At 39.1% G+C, this 20,789-nt stretch overlaps 1 protein-coding gene across 1 annotated transcript; it reads right to left on the bottom strand.

Annotated features, from left to right (window-relative positions):
* Positions 1 to 12,369: 12,369 nt before the first annotated feature.
* LOC110719957 (xylulose kinase-like) lies at positions 12,370 to 20,722 on the bottom strand. The gene is made up of 11 exons (XM_021898954.1): positions 20,416 to 20,722; positions 19,430 to 20,081; positions 19,207 to 19,295; positions 18,520 to 18,584; positions 14,680 to 14,735; positions 14,404 to 14,524; positions 14,247 to 14,321; positions 14,082 to 14,135; positions 13,626 to 13,720; positions 13,378 to 13,552; positions 12,370 to 12,820 (listed from the first exon to the last, which is right to left on the bottom strand). The coding sequence occupies exons 1-11, from the start codon at positions 20,472 to 20,474 to the stop codon at positions 12,588 to 12,590; spliced, it is 1,674 nt and encodes a 557-aa protein (XP_021754646.1). The 5' UTR covers positions 20,475 to 20,722; the 3' UTR covers positions 12,370 to 12,587.
* Between the last annotated feature and the right edge of the window lie 67 nt (positions 20,723 to 20,789).

Here is a 20,789-nt window from a genome sequence, read left to right as displayed (position 1 = left end):
GACCCTCTGGGCGTTGCTGAGAGTTGACGCCATGAAAACCCCCTTGAGGAGGAAGCAAGAGGAGGTAAGGGATGCCCAGAAACGGGCAGCCGAATTACTTGATATATGTCAATACAACTCCATAATGCTTGAAGTCAAAACTAAAGCAAGGGAGATGAAACAGGAGGAAATCATCCGAGAGCTTACGGATGCTGCTGACAACGCCAACAAAGCTACAGAGGACCGCAAGCTCGAAATTGATCAGCTCAAAGCAGACATCAATACTTTGAAGGAGGCTGATAAGGAGAGGGCTGGTCTAAAGGACGATGTCGTCCGGCTGGGGAAAGAGCTGGAACAGGCGAAAGGTGAGCTGGTGAGAACCAAAAAAGAACACCTGGACCAGCTGTTGGCTGAGCAAAACCGGCTGGTGACCGAGAATAAGCGCAACTGTGAAGCGCGCATGAAGATGGCATGGTCCATGATCCACCCGGATACCGACTTTGCTTACTTCCACTTGAGGTACAGATACGCTACAGAAGTATTTGATGCTCAAGTTCTCGGGTTGCCACAACCGGCTTCTTTCGAGGAGTGGGCCAGCTTGGAGGAGGAGTAGGTAAAGAATGTTTCGGGTGGGGAAGAAGAGGCCCAAACGCTGGAAACTCAAGGTTCCCCTACAGCCAGTCAAGACCAACCGTCCGAGCAGCAGCAACAAGAACAGCAACAGCAACAATAGCAGTAACAGTAGCTTTTCAATAATTTCATCCGGCCTGCGAGCCGTGTAACCTTGTATCACATTTTCTCCGGACAGAGGTCCGGCTAACATTGAAAATTTTTGATATATATATTTATGAGTATGCCGACTATGTCAGTTTGATTTGCCAATGCTTCAATTTTTTCAATTTTGCATTTTTTGAACTTTTTTGCTATTGAATCTGGACATACGCCGGATGCATTGGTCTTATCTTCCCCTGGATGGTTGTTTGCTGATAGTTTTTAACTTTAAGCAGGCAACCATCCATAGGTATCCGGTTACGCGTATGCTAGACTAAGGTTACGCGTATACCCGGCTGCTTGTACACAGGCGACCTACGGCTGGATACGTATGTATCTAAAGGGTTTGACCTTGGTTTTTAAGGCAGGCGCCGGCAGTAGTGCTTTTTGGAAAAAGCCGGCTGCTGATCAAGAGTTAATCAACCTCTTGTATTGTATTGGGGCAATAACCGGTTGTATCTTGATGCCTAACAAGGTTTTAACCTTGTTTTACAAAAATTGCGACCGGTTGTATTCCTTTTTGGCAAACGCCGGTTGCAGATGAAGATTTGATTCACCGTCTGTCCTACCTTGGGGCAGGAACCGGATGTATCTTGAATTCATTGGGTCATTCGAACGTCCATGGGTTATCTTTAACCTAGACGGTTAAAGCCATTTGAGAATATGACGCGTAGAACAATGTACCACCCGAAAGGGAGATGTTCTCTTCGACGAATTCACCCGGATGGGTGTCGCCGGATGCCTGTTTATGTTTTAAGTAGGCAGTTTAAATTATGTTGGCTTTGTGCCTTTAAACGACTAAGTTAGGTACTTAGCATTTTTTAACGGTTGAGCAAATGGGTGCCCGGCTGTGTATCGCACAGGGGACTTAAAAGATGCCCGATTGTGCATTGCACATGGGACTTAGGAGATGCCCGGTTGTGCATTGCACATGGGACTTAGGAGATGCCCGGTTGTGCATTGCTTTTGTTTATTTACTCTATTTACAAAAAATAATTACATCTCCTTAGAAGTAGTACTTTTTCAAGTTATCTACATTCCAGGTTCTGGCCAACTTCCTGCCGTCTGGTGTTTCCAGGCGGTAGGTGCCGCCTCTTACTTCTTCAAAAATCCGGCAGGGGCCTTCCCAATTGGGGGTTAGCTTTCCTTGTTCATTTGCCCTACCGGTTGCCTCCATTTTTCGTAGCACAAAATCCCCCACTTTGAGGGGCCGCTTGTGTACCCGTTTGTTGTAGGCCCTCGTCATTCTCAAACGGTAAATCTCATGACGCAAGGCAGCATTGCCCCGGCGCTCTGGGAGTAAATCCATTGCAAGACGCATGGCCTCCCAGTTAACCTCTTCGTCATAGAGCATGACTCGGAGTGTTGGCTCATAAAGTTCAATTGGCAGGACGGCTTCATTGCCATACGTCATGAGAAACGGGGTTTCACCGGTTGCCCCCTTTTTGGTTGTTCTGATGGCCCAAAGGACGTGAGGTAACTCATCCGCCCAAAGACCACCGGCTCTTTCAATCTTCTTCTTTATGTCGTCTGAGATGATCTTGTTAAAGGCTTTAACTTGTCTGTTTGCTTGGGGCCGACCAACAGATGCAAAACAATGTGAGATCCCCTGATCTCTTAACCAACTCTTGAGGGTAGACGTTTCAAACTAAGGACCGTTGTCAAAGACCATAGACATGGGAACCCCAAACCGGGTGATGATGTTCCTCCAAATGAAGGAGATGACATCCTTTGTCTTGATGCCTTTGACCGCCTCGGCCTCAACCCACTTGGGGAAGTAATCTACAGCCACCAAAATATATCTTCTGCTGCCTGAGGCAGGTGTATAAGGACCTAAGATGTCCATGCCCCATTTTGCAAATGGAACCGGGCTGTAGATTGCCGTCAAATCTGTTACCGGACGGTGTATGAGCCGGCCAAACCTCTGGCACTTGTCACATTTATTCACCAATTCCATAGCGTCTGCCTCAAGGGAGAGCCAAAAGTAACCTTGCCGCCTAGCCCTCCTTGCTAGGGACCTGCCGCCTATATGTGAAGCACAAAAGCCCGCATGCAGATCCTCTAGTACCTCTTTTCCCCTTTCTAGGGTAACACACTTCACCAACGGCTGGAGGTAACCCTTTCTGAAGAGTTCCCCCTTGTACATTTCGAAGCTTAAAGCTCGCTTTTTCAGTGCTGCTGCTTCTAAAGGGGCATCCGGCAGAGTGTCGTCTACCAAATAATCCCGGATGGGATCCATCCAGGTGGAGCTTCGGTCAAGAACTCCAATGGGGTCGTGCTCAATACTTCTTTTTCAATAACCTCCTAAAAGACGGACCTAGGCGTATCATAAGTGGTGGATGAGGCCAATTTGGACAGAGCATCCGCTTGATTATTTTCTGACCTAGGCACCTGAGTTAGACGGAATCCATCAAGTGTACCCACCTCATCTTTGACCGCCTGAAGGTATTTAATCATTGCCGAATGGGTGGCCTCATAGTCACCATTGAATTGGCTAACAATGAATTGAGAGTCAGAACAGGCGTCAACTTTTCTAGCCCCTGCTGCCTTACACATGCGTATTCCAGCTAGTAAGGCTTCATATTCAGCTTCATTGTTTGAAGCTTGAAACTTGAACCGTAGTGCATATTCATACGTATCTCCTTCCGGAGATTTACAAATTACGCCTGCACCACAGCCGTTTGAGGTAGAGCTTCCGTCTACGAATAACTTCCAAACCTGATCGGAATTTTCCGGTTGTGCCGGCCTAGTCATTTCGACAATGAAGTCGACAAACGCCTGACCTTTCACTGCTTGCCTAGGTTCAAAAGTTATCTCCAGGTTTTACATTTCAACAGCCCACTTGATCATTCTTCCGGATGACTCTATTGTAGTCATTGGACGTTTGAGTGGCTGATCGGTATAGACAATCACCGGATGAGCCAAGAAGTAGGGCTTCAACCGCTTGACTGTTTTGTAAAGATCCAACCCAAAATTTTCAATCATTGGGTACCGAAGCTCAGCATTTTGAGTATGTGGCTGATGAAATACACCGGGAGCTGCTTGTCGTCTCTCTCAGCAAGGAGAACAACACTAAGGGAGTGATCTGAGACGGCTAGGTACATGTAGAGAACCTCCTTGGGCAGGGGGCTCACTAGCCTTGGCAAAGAGTGCAAGTGTTGTTTTAGCCTCTGGAATGCCGCCTCAGCTTCTTCTCCCCATTCAAATCTAGACCTCTTCCTGATTGCTTAGAAGAAGTAAAGGCACTTGTCACCTGACCGGCTGAGGAATCTTCCTAATGCCGCCAGGCAACCGGTTAGCTTCTGGGCCTCCTTGACAGTGCGGGGTAACTTCATGTCAATCACCGCCTGTACTTTTTCTGGATTAGCCTCTATGCCTCTTTGATCAATCAGAAATCCGAGAAACTTCCCAGACTCAAGACCAAAGACACACTTCTTGGGATTAGCATGACCTTGAGCCGCCTGAGGGTGGTGAAGGTTTTTCGGAGGTCGGCTAGGTGATCCGCCTGAAGCTTGGATTTGACTATCATGTCATCAATATACGCCTCTACATTACTTCCGATTTGATTGGTGAAAACCGTGTTTATCATTCGTTGGAAGGTAGCAGGCGCATTTTTCAACCCAAACGGCATCACCATGTAGGATAACAACCCCTGATCAGTGACGAATATCGTCTTCTCCTGATCCTTCTTCCATAAGGGAGTCTGATGGAAGCCTGAGTAAGCGTCATCAAGGCATGACCGGCTATAGAGTCAACCAGACTGTCAATCTTAGGAAGCGGATAGCTATCCTTCGGACATGCCTTGTTCGGATCTGTGTAATCTACACACATCCGCTAGGTACCATTCGGCTTCTTGACAAGAACAACGTTTGCTACCCAATCCGGGTAGTGGCATTGACGAATGAACCCGGCATCTAGGAGCTTTTTGACCTCGGTGGCTGCCGCCTGAGACCTCTCCTCGCCATGATCCCTCTTCTTTTGCCTAACCGGCTTTATTTTGGGATCAAAGGCTAACTTTTGGACGGCTAGATCCGAGCTGACGCCTGGCATCTCCTCCACTTCAAAGGCGAATATGTCTTTGAATTCTCTCAGAAGTTGGAGCAGGTCCGCTCCCAACTTTTCAAAAGCAACCGTTCCAACTCTGACAGTTCTATCAGGACGGCTGTCGTCCAAGACGACATCGATGCTCTCACCAGCCGACTGGGGTCAGGATTCATCCGGCCTTTCCCCGGCTAGTGATTGCTATTTCATTTTTCTGGCGGGTGCCAGCTGGTCCGCCTTTCGCTTTTTGTCGGCTGCCTTGGGGGCAAGCGCGGCTTCTGTATCCTTAAGGTCAGCGAAGTCCTCATTATAACCGGCTGCAGTAACAGTCGGCCTGACGTTTAAGAGATAGCACTCTCTAGCCGTCTTCTGGTCCCCGCTTAGGGCACCCACTGATCCGTCATCCCTCTGAAACTTGATCATCATGAGAGAGGGGATAATGACTGCCCTGGACTCGTTGAGGGTTGGACGGCCCAGAATAAGGTTGTAGGCGGTCAATTCCTCGACCACCAAAAACTTGACGACCATATGCCGCTCTTCCCCTTTGTCTCCTAGCCGGTTGGGTAGGTCAATCCTCCCCACCGGATGCACTACCCCTCCCCCAAAGTCGACTAGGGGATGGGGAGCCTTGTACATGCTGTTAGGCTTATACTTGAGCTTTGTCAAGCACTGGTAGCTGAGCAGGTCAGACGAGCTCCCGGTATCGATTAAGATCCGGCCAACTCGTTGGTTGGAAACTTTGCATTCGATGACAATCGGGTCATCGTGAGGCCGCCTGACCATGCCCCTATCCTTCTTAGAGATGAAGACCTCAGGAAAGGTGTCTTTCGATGCTTGGCCCTCATCTTTTGGGCTGGATAATTTCCGAATGTTATCCTTGGTACCCCGGATGGTAGGACCTCCGCTTGCAAAGCCGCCTGCTATAAAGAAGATGTGCTCTTCAGCAGTTTCAGAGATGGCAGTCGGCTTCTTGGATGGTTGTCCACCATTTGATTTGGGGTTGCCGTTGGATTTTACCAGATAGGACTTCAGAGCCCCCTCATCAGCCAGACGGTCCAATAGCCGCCTGAGGCTATAGCAACCATTGGTGTCATGGCCAACATCCTCATGGAAATGGCAGTACTTGCTTTTATCTCTGTTCTTGAAAGAGCTCTTCAGGGCTGCCGGTTTTTCAAGGGTTAACCGGTCTTTGATCTCCATGAGGATGGAGGAGCAGTCCTTGTTGAACTCATACTTTGGGACGTATGATTCCAACTTCCTTTGCTTCTTTTGGGACGGCTGACCTGGGCGGTCTGCTGCCCATACTTCTTTTCTTTTCTTTTCCTCTTTTTTGGCCAGCTGTCTCTCCTGTCAGACCTCTTGGGCTCCGACGGATGCTTGATGGCGCAGAGCTCTGTTGCCTGTATATAGGCCTCCGCCTCCATCAGCGCCTCTTGGAGGGTGGCTACCCTCTTGCAGACCAAGTCAAATTTAAAAGTTGACCCATCCTTCAGACCCTTGAAGAAGTCTGTATATGCAACCTCGTCGGATAGCCCCTGAATCTGAATTCTCATTAGATTGAAACGCCTGACATGGGAGCGAAGTCCCTCCTTGTCACCCTGCTTGATTTCCCCTAGGTCGAGACTTGTCTTTTTGGCAGGGATGTTCATGGAGAAGTTGGACGCAAACAGGTATGCAAGCATCTTGAATTTGTTGATACACCCAGCTGACAAGTTGTCGAACCATCGCTTGGCAATGCCCTTCAATGTAGCCGGGAAGCATCTGCACCATGCGGCGTCATCCAACCCCTGTAGGTACATAAGGTTGGTGTATGCCATTAGGTGGTCTTCCGGGTTGGTGGTACCGTCGTAGACACCAACCAACACATTTTTAACCTTGGCCGGCTGTGCCGCCTCGGTTATTTCCAAGGAGAAAGCCGAAGGCTGTTCCCCAAGGTTTAGCAGCCGGAGCTGACAGTCCATAGGCTGGACTTGGTATGCCGCCTGACCCCCAAAAGGAGCTGACTGCATGAATGGAGATCCATAAGGCGCGTATGGTTGTTGGGGCACATACGGAGCCTGCTGAATCACATGAGGGCCGGTGCGTGCAGACACGCCACGCGACTGGCTCCCTTACTGCGTCTCCGAGTGCTTCATTGAAGCATTTCGGAAACCGTATGAGTAGGTTGACGTTGAAGCCGACTGAGACATGCTCTGACTTCTCTTCTCTTGGATGAACATCCGGGCGTCAAAGAAAGTCTTCTTGGACCCATCCGGCTGTGTATGCCCGATGACCTTCCTTTGCCCTGATTCAGGGAAACGAAGTTTGGAGAGGTCGATTAGAGGCCCATCCGTCCCCTTGTGTTTGGGGTAAGGAGTAGGCACCTGGTCTTTGATTTGCTTCTTCTCGAAGGGAGAAGGCTTCTTCGCCGACTGACCCTTGTTTGAGCCAGGTGACTTCTTGATAATGTCCTTTATTTCCCCTTTAAAACTTGTCATGAACTTCATGAGCTCGTCTCTGGTGACGGGGGTTGCACCCTCCGCCGCCTAGGGTTGTCCCACAGACTTGCCGCCTGGGTTACTAGGACCAACTTCATCGGGGCCCCGTTCCCTTGTTTCCTTGGAACGGGTGCGCTTAGACCGGAATGACCCGTCTGGTGCCATATAGGTTTCGACTTCGTAGTCGTCACCACTGACACTTTCGTGGTCCGTATGGACCTCAGGGTCAGCCGTAGGCCAGCTGCCCTGTGCATTCGGTACAACATCAGATGCCATCTCAGTAGTACTCTCCCCACAGACGGCGCCAAATGTTTCGAGGTTTTTGGAGTCCCTCGGGAGAGTTACGATACTGGGTATGCGCGCCTGACTTTTGTACCTGCAAAACCACGAAACTCCGGTTAGGTGGAGTTCCGCCTCTGACGATCAAGTTAGTATGATTTCGGATGGTAATAGTACGGAAAGTAAATAGGTTTTTCTCCTTGATTCAAGGAGATTCCGCAATTAATATTGTTCGGGTTTCGTGTATGTATTTCTAATATCCCATTAATGAGGATTTTTCATCTATTTATAGCAGATGAGGATGTGCTCCCCTATTGGCGGTTTATTTTCCACGTGTCAGCATCCAATTGGATCCCGTTGGGCCTCTGATGGGCTACCACGTGTCATCATACTACTGGGCCACGTGGCATAGGGTATTTTTACCCTAAACAACTACCATAATATTTTAATGATTATGTAGTTCATAATTAGAAACATGAATTTTAGTAATGTAATGTGGATAACTAATGGTATATGCTAAATGCTTTTTAATTATTCAATACATAGAGCTTATTAGATCTTTGCTTAGGTCTTGGAAAGTTGGAAATTTATTACTTCTGGCATTGAGGTGTTTTGGTCACCTTTAGGAGTAATTTCAGTAATTTAATCATGCTTATGTTGCTACAAGTAGCAATTATGCAGTGTGTATGTAGTATTTGACATGATTATAGGCATGCAAAGCAGGTTGCTATTTTTTGAACTTGAATGATTTACAAGTTTCAGCGCATTAACAAGCATGTATTTAGGCAGGTACAAAATAAATGATCTATCTAATTGTCATGACTCATGAACTCACATTATTCTCTCCAACTCTCCAAGACTACCGTTTTACAAAACTATACTCCGTATTTACTTACTTATCTTCTCTTTTGCTTATATCACACACATTTTAATAATGCACAATGTCTTAACTCTGTACTGAATTATACATGTGCTAATACACAAGATAATGTAGTTTTAGAACACACATTTTAATAATGCACAATGTCTATTCGAAAGATTAATAATATAGGTTAGTTAGATATATAATTTTTGTTAATATTAGACATTAGTGGTGATTTAAATTGATTGAGTTTTTCAAATTATTGTTTTTACTTAAATTAAGATGCGTGAATATATCCTAAGTGACTTTATTTTTCAATTTTTAATTAATGGTGATATTTATTGAAATTAATAGTACGGAATAATATAAATTGACTGAAATACTATCTGTTATTTATTTATTTTTATTTATTTATTTTTATTTATTAGGATATATAGTTAAATAACGTGTAGGGCCTACTACAATTACAAGAGGTAGTAGCTTACCATTGTGGAGGTTGTAACTTAAATTGATATAGTTTGAGAATGATGATGTGACAACCCAAAGTTACAAGAAATGTAGCTATCTATCGTAGATGCTCTAAATATATAATGAGTTAGTTGATTTATTTTAAAAGATTGAAGTTTCCAAATTTTTTGCTAATGCTTTACAACGGTGATATTGATTGATTGAAGTTTTGATACTTTGGATAATATTATCCTTAGACGAAGATGTGTGAATGTATTTTGAGAAAGGTTTGATGGTGCGGCAATATAACGAAGATATGTAGTTCGTTGATATGGCATATGACCCGTACTCTTCTTTGATATATATATAGATAGATGTGCGACTGCCTATCAATTCCGAACAGAAAAAGAACGTGAATTGTATATAGCTCCATGACCCGAAATGCAGATGCCTAAAGATGGCAAATTCATGATGTTAATCTGCTCATTTTATTCCTCATTTTAAGTGGCTAGTTCAAGTTTCATGTGACTTCATTGTCAATCTATAAATCATATACTTGTATGACAGAATCTTCTATCTCCCTTGAGACTCTATGTCTCATTCTATTAAAGAGTGTTTATCAGTTTTCATAGCATAGAATAGCATGAATATTATATTCGAAATTAAAAAATAATGCTAAAGTATTGTATACCATTCAACCCAAATAAAGGTTATTTCTTTCTCAAATTCACAAATCAAATCTACCTCTTAGATTCTTAGAGTAAATAATTTTTTTTTTTTGTACTTTAAAGTATAAAGCTACTCTATTGATAAGAAAATTACGTAGCATATATACCAATTTAAGGCGTTGTACTTGTACTAACAACAATATATTCCTTCAAAACTAGTATCATTTTCAAACTTTTCTAAAAGTAGGGTTTATTTTTTTCTTTTTTTTTCAGATGCTTTAAAATACATTTTTTGAGTAAAGAGTACCATTGATTTAGATTGCATAAAAAGGATGCGTATGTGGTGTGGAAATTAGTACAATGCACAAGGATTTTTTATTTTTTTTATTTTTTTTATTTTTTATTTTTTGTGTGGAAAGGAGAAGGGTTCTACCGGGTTAGAACTTCTCAAAGGTCCTCTCGGCCTGAATTAGCGAGCTAGGCACTTTTGGATTAGGGAGAGGGGAGATAAGGGAATCCCCACCCCAAAGTGCCTCTAATGGTTTTTGTTCCCGCAAACACAAAGTTATGCTTGGTCCATTACACAAGGAAATGGCTACCCAAAATTATGTCTCAAATATAACATATATGTCATATCTGCAAATGTATACACAACTACTATTATTGACCAAGACCTATAATCTTTTAAATATACTTGGTATTTCTTTCGTTTCACAAATACTGCACCATGTTAACCTTTGTATTATTCACAAACTCTTTTTGAACATCTATTATGATTTATACAAAAAATAAAAAATAAAAATAAATAAATAAATAAAATAAAAATTAATTAATTAATTAATTTGTGTGATTTTGTTGAATGTCTCAATATATACTTTATATAATTTGTATATATTGAGAATTAAACATATTATGGACAAAGTTATACAAGGTGCAATATTTGTGAAATGGAGAGGGTATTTATATTCAATCAAGTTTTAATTTTAAGTATATCTCCTACTTGCATTATCTATAGTACTATATAAAGAGAAAGGGCCTTTTAGTTGAAAATTTTGACTTTCCCATGCCCTTCTCAATTTACAAATTTACTAATTCATTCTTTTTTTTAAAACAAATTTTTTTCACATTTACAAAATGCAATATCATTTAAAAAAGAAAAAAAAGTTCATAACTGCTGATTGATAATTGAACGATTTTTTTTTAGATTTTTTTTTAAATTAAAAAAAATTGCCTTTGAAAAGGATAAAAATTATACTAATCAGTATATTCAAAAAAAAAAAAAAGGGATTAAATTATCTATTATTCATAAAAATAAAAAATAAAAAACTACCCACAATTCCACAAACCACATTTCACTTTGTTTTTAAAGGAATCACGTTTAACTTTGTTGATAAATAATTGTACATATTTAAAAAAAAAAACCCCGTAAAGTCATCTACACCATGTATTCCACGTTCATCTTAAAAAAAAAAAAAAAAGCACGTACTCCACTTTCATCTATGTTGTTAATTAAAGAAAAAAAAAATTGTACATCTAAAAAAAAAGAAAAAAAAAATGTGTATCTATCAATATAAGACTGTATATGTTTACTCTATTTTCTTGAATCTTTTATAACTTTTAAGGTTTAACACACAAACATGCTCAAAGTAACAGAAAAACTCAACAACCATATTTCTAAGGTTAAGGTACAAGAAGTAGAGTAAATTTGTTATTTCCTAATTTTTAATAATCTAATTTAAACCTTAATCTAAAATTTTAGGTAAGAATTGATTTTTGAAAAAATCTATAATAACAATATTATGAATAAAATAATAAATTTTCTTACATGTGTGTCTCGTAGCTTGTTTGAAATAATGGAAAATGCATTCTAAACATTATTAAAATAAAAAAATAAATAAATAAATAACGCAAACATTAAAAATGGCACACGTGATTCACATTAGATTCTATTCAGATTATATATTGGTGAATTGTAATTTGATGTAGGTGAAATGTAGTGTTATAACGGATGCAAGAAAGAACAAATATTGAATGTAAAATTGACAAGAAAAACAGTCACAAATTTACGTGGTTCACCAACAATGCGTTGGCTACATCCACGGGCAGGCGAGAGTAATAGTTTTATTGATCTTGGGAAAACATATTACAAATTTAGAACAGATTTGAGAACAATCATAGAAAACAAATTGATTATCTCTTGAATTTCTAATGTTATATCTCTCAAAACTCATGAGTGAGAAATACACACAAGACTCTTAGATTTCTGAATAACACTCAATGACACAATCACAACGGCTATAAATAACCCTAGGGGGTATATATAGAACTCTCCAAAACAGAAACTGAATTTGGGTCAAAGCCCAAACAATAACCACACAGACCAAAACCACACAGCTGTGTACCTTGAACCACACGACCGTGTGACATGTCTTGTAGTAGCGGAACTACCCGACCATGTACCATGAACCACTTGGCCATGTATACTGAAGATGTAGTAACACAAACTACACGATCGTGTACAATGGACTACACGACCATGTACCAACTCGGTCACTGATTCAAGGCATATTTCTTACATGTAGGTTAAGTCATATTTGGAATGGGTTGTATTCCAATGTGTTGTCAATTAAGTTATTATGTCAACCAATTCTTGCAATATGAAGTTTCAATCCGATCAAAAATCAGAATTTTAGGTTTGGTTAAGTTGATTTATTAGGTGTCTATAAGCACTTCGGTTTTCCATGTACGTTTATAGATGGTGGACATTTATTTAAGGTACGAAAAAGAAAAAAAAATTAGGAGATCCTCTTTACCGGAAAAAAACCTAGTTTAGGAATAGTTATGCACACATGATAAACTGTACAATTGGGGGGAATGATAGTCACGCATCCATCTTCATTAAGATTTATGTGCATTTAACTTTTATTCTGCACTAAATTGAGGCATAAAAGTATTTACGAATGAGTAAAGATCAAAGGAACAAGATTTGACAAAGAAAAATTTACTTTCTATTCATTCCAGAAATGAAGCCTTGCTATTTTCTCCAGTTCACGAGTCTTTTGTTTACCAGCGACCCAGCGTTTCAACCAGGCGGTTTTCTATCTCCATCCTCTTCTTCATCACAGTCGCATACTTTGATACCAAAGTTGGATCTCCGGCCTCAACAGAGAGCTTGCAGTTTAATGATGTCTTTTCCAACTTTTCTTGGTACATGGATTCGAAGGGAACAAAACTACCCTTTGCATTGCACAGCCAGCCATGTGCAGCCCTGAGTGCACCGCCTAATGATGCTGAATCTGTTTATGAATAATGAACACGAACAAGAATGTTGTAATAAGCAGTCAGAAGACTATGTATTGCATTTTCAGATCAATTGCAAATGAAGTTATAAAGTGCTTGCAGTTTTGCACACAATAAAACAAACCAAGTCAGATGAAAAGAAAAAAAAAAAAATAAAATAAAAAAAAATAAAAAAAAAAACTGCTCATTTCTAACCCCTTTTCAGCTCTGTGTTTAACCATCAAAGTTAAAAATCTAGTCTACAACCATCATGCAAATAGCAATGCCTACTGGTATTCTAAAATAATCAAGCTATTAAATTTCCTTAAGTCAAAACAACTCTCAAACTTTGTAAAGGTTCCAAGGTTTGCACCCCAATTGCAACAAGGAATAGGGTCACCTTATCCTATAAGTCTCAAAACAAGCAAGAAAACTCAAGAAAAACCAAAAGAGACCGACTGCAGGAACGGTTTAATGTAAACATGAGGAATATATCACACTTAAGGAGCCTTGACCACCAAATGACTAGGTACTTTAAATGTAGTAACGCTATATAGTAAATATTAGGACTTGCCTGGCCTTTCAACAGTGTAAATACCACAGCCAAATATAGAAGCTAAGGAGCCAAGAATGCACTCATTGGCTGATGCTCCACCAGTAGCTATCAACCGTCTAGGAGGGAAAGGCATACCGAATCTTTCAACATGAGCTCGCATAGAGAGAAACTGGCCCTCAACGAGAGCTCGAACCTGCAAAATAGTCAGAGGGATGATGACCTTGTGCACAAAAGTATGACAGTCAATAACAGAAAACAATACTAACCTCAGAAGGGGCATCAAACTCATTTACTTCATGTTCAACCACATCATCAACAGTATCGCCAGTGAAATTTTTGAGTATATACCGGTGGTAACCAACTGTAAAAAAAATTATGGTCAAATTAAAACATCAAGCACCAACTAGAATTTGGCTCATTTTTCATCAAATCTGAGTCATCTCACATTCCTATTTGTCAATCTTCCCCCCCCCCCACCCCACACACACACACGCACACACACAAATAGGAAGCAACTTAATAAGTAAACATATGACTAATGCATCAAAGGCATGAAACTCCACACTTAGTAGTGTAAAAAGTGAATCTATCTAGCTACAAAATCTATCCAATATACAAAAGATTATAACACTCTCAGTATTAAACTCATTTTACTGCAATACAATCATACAAAATATCAAATATCTCTCATATGATCTATGCAGAAATGCTGAAAAACTCACCTGGTAAAGGAGGAAGAATTTCATGCTCCTTGTAGTAGAAACCTAGCTTTCCATCTGCAGAATACCAATTGTAAGTCACATAATTTTTTTTTTTTGAAGAATTGTAAATCACATAATTGTTATAATTTGTGTATAACAAATCAACTTATGAAAAAGATCACCAACCATTAAGTGGAGGTGTTTGCTGCAGATATCTGTTGAAAACGTCCCACGACTTCTCTGCATACTGATTACGGATATCTGGCACCAATTATGCTAATTATTACATGCTACCACATGCCCCAGCATTACATATGGAGTACTAGAATAGAGAGCATTCTACCTTCACGAGTAAGTGACCCATTCTTGTAGCAGAGCATAACCATAAAACCTTTTGTATCCACAGGATTAGGGAAAACATGACCTTCTAAACGAGGTTGTGGCTCATCAGTTATCCCAAATACCTGGTTAAAGAATGTAGCATATCCATTAAATGACAATAACAGCAGATTCATCTATTATCCTTGGTCCTTTTTAAACATACAATTCCCTTCTTTTTTTTTTCTTGTTTATAGCCCTGCATGGTACAAATACCAATATATTTTTTTTATCAACTCACAGTGTCACTTGTCCCAAGACTGATCGCAAGATCACCAGGAGTGTTAAGCGTCAATCCTATAGATCGAAAAAGAGTAATATTAGATACCATGGTACAAAATTAATGATTATCTACTTCAGCCAAAAATCTACAATCAATACACTAGAGGAATGTGAGTTCATACTCTTACATAAAAATTTGTATATGTAATTCCTAGAAATATAATACCCACACCAAAATAGTGGACAACACAAAACGTATTTCAGTTTTTGCATACTTGTAATTCATGAATACAAGAATCCACATTTAGGATTGTCAAATCAAGTATTCGAGTCAGGTCATGCTGGTTTGGTCAAGTCAAGTCAATTAGCTCATTAGTCATGTCGAGGAAACCAAGGTCGTGTCACATTTAGCCCCATTGAACCGATCACTCTCCTTTCCCATTCTCTCAACAAATTGCTTCCATCATCTAAACATTTAACCTCTCATAGCCAAAATCCCAAATCTGTAAGTAATCCTGGGTCTGCAGCCTCTCCATATTGGCTCCGTTTGGTGAATAACAGCTTCACGAATGTATAGCAAATTGACACAGCAATAATGAATGGCCCAAGACATGAATTGTGAAAACGCTGTTCTTACAGAATTGGCTTGGATTCACCAGAAAACTGATGCCTCTCATACCCAAGTATTATGTCCTTTACATTTATTCTTCATGATGATAACTCATGATTTCCATTGAAAAGCTTCTTGGCACCAGTTAAGGGTATTGCTAAAACCCACCAATTATATGGTCATACATCAAAACAAAGCAAAAGAATCCAGCAAGGTTGAAGAAACTATCATTTGAATTGACAACCAACTACAAAATTGTAAAGCAAAAAAAAAAAAAGGCATTTTATGGGTCGAAGGAAAGGGAGGGAAGGGAAGGGAAATGGAGGGATGAGTATCTTTCATTTGGATAGCAAATGAGAAAGGAGGGAATTGGAGGGGAGAGAAATGGAGGGATTAAAATATAAGAAATTGATCTCTCCAACAATGGAGAGATTTGGAAGGAAAACTCATCATTCTTCCCTCCCCTCCCCTCCCTTTCCCCTCCCTCCCCTTCTTTCCTTCCCCTTTCTCTATACAAACACAGCGTGAATAGTTATAATACCAAGAAAAGCAGAAAGAGAGGTAGTTTACTTGCATTTCTTAATGCATCATATTTCAGATTGTATGTCAAATCAAGTAAAATCTAATATTCATATCTAGTTCATGTAGATAATTTTACTTCCCAACAAAAAAACAGAGGTCAAGTATTACTACACGTGGACCAACTACAATTCTGATCCAGCTCTCCTTGCCAAAGACTACATGTACGCAAAAAAAAAAAAAAAAAAAAAAAAAAAAAAAAAAAAAAAAAAAAAAAGGGAAACATGAACAAAAACAGAAGATATGGAGAGCCCAAGGATGAGGAGATGAATATGGTGGAGGTGCCAAGGTAGTGGTAAAATAAGGCACTCAAACAGGGATAAGAGACAGTGAAGGAGAGCATGGGGCTAAAGGTATCAGCCTGCATGGCTATTGCATGGGTTTTTAAAATTATTTTAAGCTTTTTCTTTCATTCTTTAGGCATTTGTTAGCTGTGTCGAGGTCAGAATATACAGGCAATGGTTAATGAACCACTAATTGATATTAGATAGCAATTCTCAAATGTTGCGATTGTTATCTTTGTTCTATAGTACGAAGTATTTATTTTTGTACAATTGTAGTTTTAGCACCACAAGAAATCAAGTGGGGATATAGTAACATTGGATGGTAAGGAGGTGCCCATGAGCAAGGGTTCTTGGGTTGATTTTGGAAAAGAGTGGAGAAATTGACTGATGTGTAACCTACAAAATTGAGTGAGGTTGGCACAACGGGAGAGCAATAACTAGTGTGTGATTGTAGAGTACCTTTGAATTTAAAGAAAAAATTCTATTGGACGACTATCCTCGGAGTTGTTATATGTGCTGGATCTTATTAGGCAGATGGGAGTAGCAGAGATGCATATGTTTAGATAGATGTGTGGGGGACATCTTAAAAGGGTAAAAATTAGAAACGGAGATATTAAAAAGAAAATTGGAGTTGAGTACAAAATCAGGGAGAATTGATTGCGTTGGTTTGGGCTAGTTACGCAGAGATCTAAAGACACAACAGTAAGGAAAGTAGAGAATTGGGATCAAGGATCTCTAAACAGGCATAGGAAAACCATAGATGATTTGGATGGAACTATGGAAGGAGTTAAGGACATGAAAAAGTTAGGTTCCAGGATCATACAACATTGAAAATAAGGGAATGGAAGGAGAGGATAATGGTTGGCGAGATATGTGATAAAATTCATAGTTCATGTAGCCGACCCTATCTTTGGGATTAAAGCTTTGATTGTTGTTGTCTGTAATATTTAGTTTCAAAAGCGTGTACACTTCTACTAAGGCTTTGTTTTCTTCACCTAAAATAATGTGTTCAGGTCTAAATTTTCAAAAGTCGGGTATAGTCTAATCTAATTGTCTAATCTAACAAACTTTGACCTTATTTTACATTAAATGTATAAGAAAAAGCATTATTAAATGGGATTTTATTAGATTCATCTTAATGAGTATTTTTCAGGTATCTAGTTTTCATAATTTTTACAAATACGAAATTAATGATACATGACAATAAGAAAACAAAATAAGATCAGGTATGGTCTGATTGAATTTTATAAAAATAAAAATAAAAAAAGATGAAGATGAAGAGAAAAAGCCAAAATGTCCTTAAGCTTGTTAGGTGAATTTATCAAAGAGGATTAGTAAATTGATTTAATTAGTAAATTTTGAACGGTAGTTGGTAGCGAGTGTTTTATTTTTCGTCTTTTATAATAGTTATTGGATAGTGGGCCATTTTATTTTAAACGGATATTAGGGGTCGTTTGGTTGGACCATTTGGAATGGAGTTAGAATCCATTCCATCTAATTTTTTGTTTGGTTGAGTTTTTTAGTAGTAGAATCGCATACTCAAGGGGTCTTATCTCTCCCCCATAACCACCTCCTCCCCTAAGATTCACAATCCATTCTTTTAATGAAGTATAGAATCCATTCCAACAATTAAACCAAACAACTTTGGACTAGTATGGGTTTAGAATCCATACCTCTCTAGTATGAGATTCCATACCAATTCATTCCAATTTGATGAACCAAACACCCCCTAAGTGATTCTTTTATTTTTTTATTTTTTTAAGAAAGTGGTAAGTAAAGTGATCCAAAAGTAATTGAGAGAAAAATATGGAATAAAAAATAAATAACAGTGCGATTTTCTATTCTATAAAAGTGTTACAAGTAAATTGGGATGACTTTATGGTACCTAATAAGCTCATTCAAACATGATCCTAGCTCCCGTTTCTCACCGTATTCAAATCTTAAAACACTTGCACATGCCCTAATTCTAAAATCTGCCCACCATCAATTATCCTGACCAGAGCCATCTCCTTAGTAGTGTAATTACCAGTGTAAGTTGTCTCTCCAACCCACCCCACCCCCCCCCCCCCCCCACACACACACCAAAAAAAAAAAAAAAACAAAAAAAACCACACAGTAGGCTTAGCTTCATGGATTGAATCAAAGGAATACGTTACAGCGCTGTAAAAGCATTGTATTTAGCCCTGCCTATCAATGCAATAGCTTCAGATTAAGCTGTTAATCTAATGCCACAAAAAGATGGAGGAAAATTGCAAAAGCAGGTAAAATAATTTAAATGCTTGAAAAGGGAATCATGGCCAAGAGAAACAAATAGCAGAAACAAAAAAATCAGGTCAAAATCAAGAGGATATACACAGATGCATTTTGGATGAAGAATAAAGACTACCTGCAAGGCTGTTTGGATTGTCTCCAGACCATTGAATAACCAAGCAATTTTTGCTGAACTGATACCTGAAATATATTTTTTTTTTTAAAAAAAAAAAATTAACACACACACAAAAAAAAAAATAGTTATCACCACAAGTCCACAATCACAAGCAATCAAATAGCTGCATGCAAGAGCACCTAACACGCGCAGCAAAGAAACAAATGTAAAAAGATTTGACACATCAGTTGATTAATTCTGCTGAGATACTGCAAGTATAATCTTAAACACATGGTAAATTTAAAACTATAGTATCTAAAATCTACCTCCAAAATCTTAGAGAACATGAGAGTCCTTATTCTTCCTTAAATATTAATAATGGAAACCAACCTCATTTACTACAAGACTATGGCTGACAAGTATGGCAGATCATGGAACATGACCCCTCTGCTATGAAAATAATACCAGATTCAACACTTCTTGTTACCAACTTGCAGAAACAGGATTCAAACATTAGATTTTTTTCCCACTATCTTTCATTTCTGGTATAATTGGCAAGAAAGTCATACACACTAACGTCAGGAAAAAGGAAAAAAAAAAAAAAAAAGGTACCAGCAACCCGTTTTTATATCACATCAAACTTTATCATATACAAAGTATGATAAAAGGGAACAAGTAGATATCAATATTCAATAGCAGTATACTAACCTCTCCACAAAATATGAAGCAATAAATCCAGCAACAGCGTATGCAGGAGCAGGTTTTCCAAGCTTTTCCTCCAATGAAGGTGCAGTAGCCTATACCAAGATTGAATTACATAAAGATTGAATCATACAGACATCAACAAAATAAAGCAACAAATATGATCCTTGAACAGAACGAGTCCAATCATCAAATTAAAATGTTTAAGCTAATGTAACAGATTGCATACATCTAAAGCCTTTTTAGACCATATTCTTTGCTTGATATCCAATAAATTCATTCCAGCACCATCTGTTTCATCAATGCTAGCATAGCCTCCTATAAGAAGAGATGCCATAAACGAGCTCACAAGTGATATCCTTTCAGTTTGACTGTAGACTTCGGGTTGTGTCTCATATATCCTCCGAATCTGAGGGCCAGTAAATCTTTCATAGGCACGAGACCCTGTGAGAGATGATAATTCCTGTGCCCCACCTACAGCCTCCTCAATCTTCCTGCATTGTTCAGTGGTACTACTATCCATCCATATCGGCGACTCCTTAATGGAGAAAGCTTCTGCAAATTGTTCTACCAATTGTTTCTTAGGATCCAAAGACGACAATATTGACAAACTCTCATTCTTCCAATACACACTACCATGCTGCTGCCCACTTCCAGACACAGCAGCAACCTTTCCAAAATCAATCTTTTTCGACAATTTGTTAAGCATTATATCAAGAGCTTCAACCCACAATAATGTAGGCGAAACAATCCGACCATTTACTGAAGGATCACGGTAAACTCCATCCTTAGTTTTATAATGAGGCAATTCAGAATCAAAATGAACAAGCTCAGCCGCAACAGTATTAAAGTTGGAATCCAATACTGTAGCTTTTAAAGACCTGAAAACAACCAAAATTCAACACAATTCAAAACATAATCGGTAAATTACAACATCCAAACTAATAAAATCATCAAACTAATATAGCCCATCAAAATTTGATAGCTAAAATTCCCAAATTTTTAATCAGTTTAAATAATTTTAAATAATGTAAGGCCAGAAACATTATGGATCAAACACAAATTTCTTAAAATAAAATTACGACATGGGCAATAAAAATTGATCAATTAAACCTGAACAAACAAAACATTAAATGTAAAAAATAAATAAATAATTTGCGACATGGGTACTGAAAATTGGGTGATAAGAATGCATATACGAAGAGGAAAACTCACTGAGTAGAACTGTCAAACCCCAGAAAGAAAGAGTCTTGAGGAAGAGAGAAGTCCGCCATTGATGAACCAATTGATCTCGTTGAAGCTTTTAAAAAAATTGAAAAATCAATTTGAATAGGAGAATGACATTTCGATGATAAATTTCTATAAATATGATTTCAATTAAGAGGATAAGAACAAGTATGATCAATAAATTCGTGTACTGATTTGGATAAAATCCATATAATTAGGATATGCGTTGGTACTTGATCACGATTCACGAATATAATTTGGATAAAGTTTGTACATAATTTCCCCAAAGTACATAATCAAAATCAAATCTAAATATCTCCCTCCAGTTTTGCTATTTTTTTTTTTTATTAATCCTACCCATG

This window comes from Chenopodium quinoa, unplaced genomic scaffold (genome assembly GCF_001683475.1).
Source record: "Chenopodium quinoa cultivar QQ74 unplaced genomic scaffold, ASM168347v1, whole genome shotgun sequence".
NCBI lineage: Eukaryota > Viridiplantae > Streptophyta > Magnoliopsida > Caryophyllales > Amaranthaceae > Chenopodium > Chenopodium quinoa.
The sequence above is the reverse complement of the archived record's forward strand: the minus strand, read 5'-3'. Positions and strand labels throughout refer to the sequence as shown.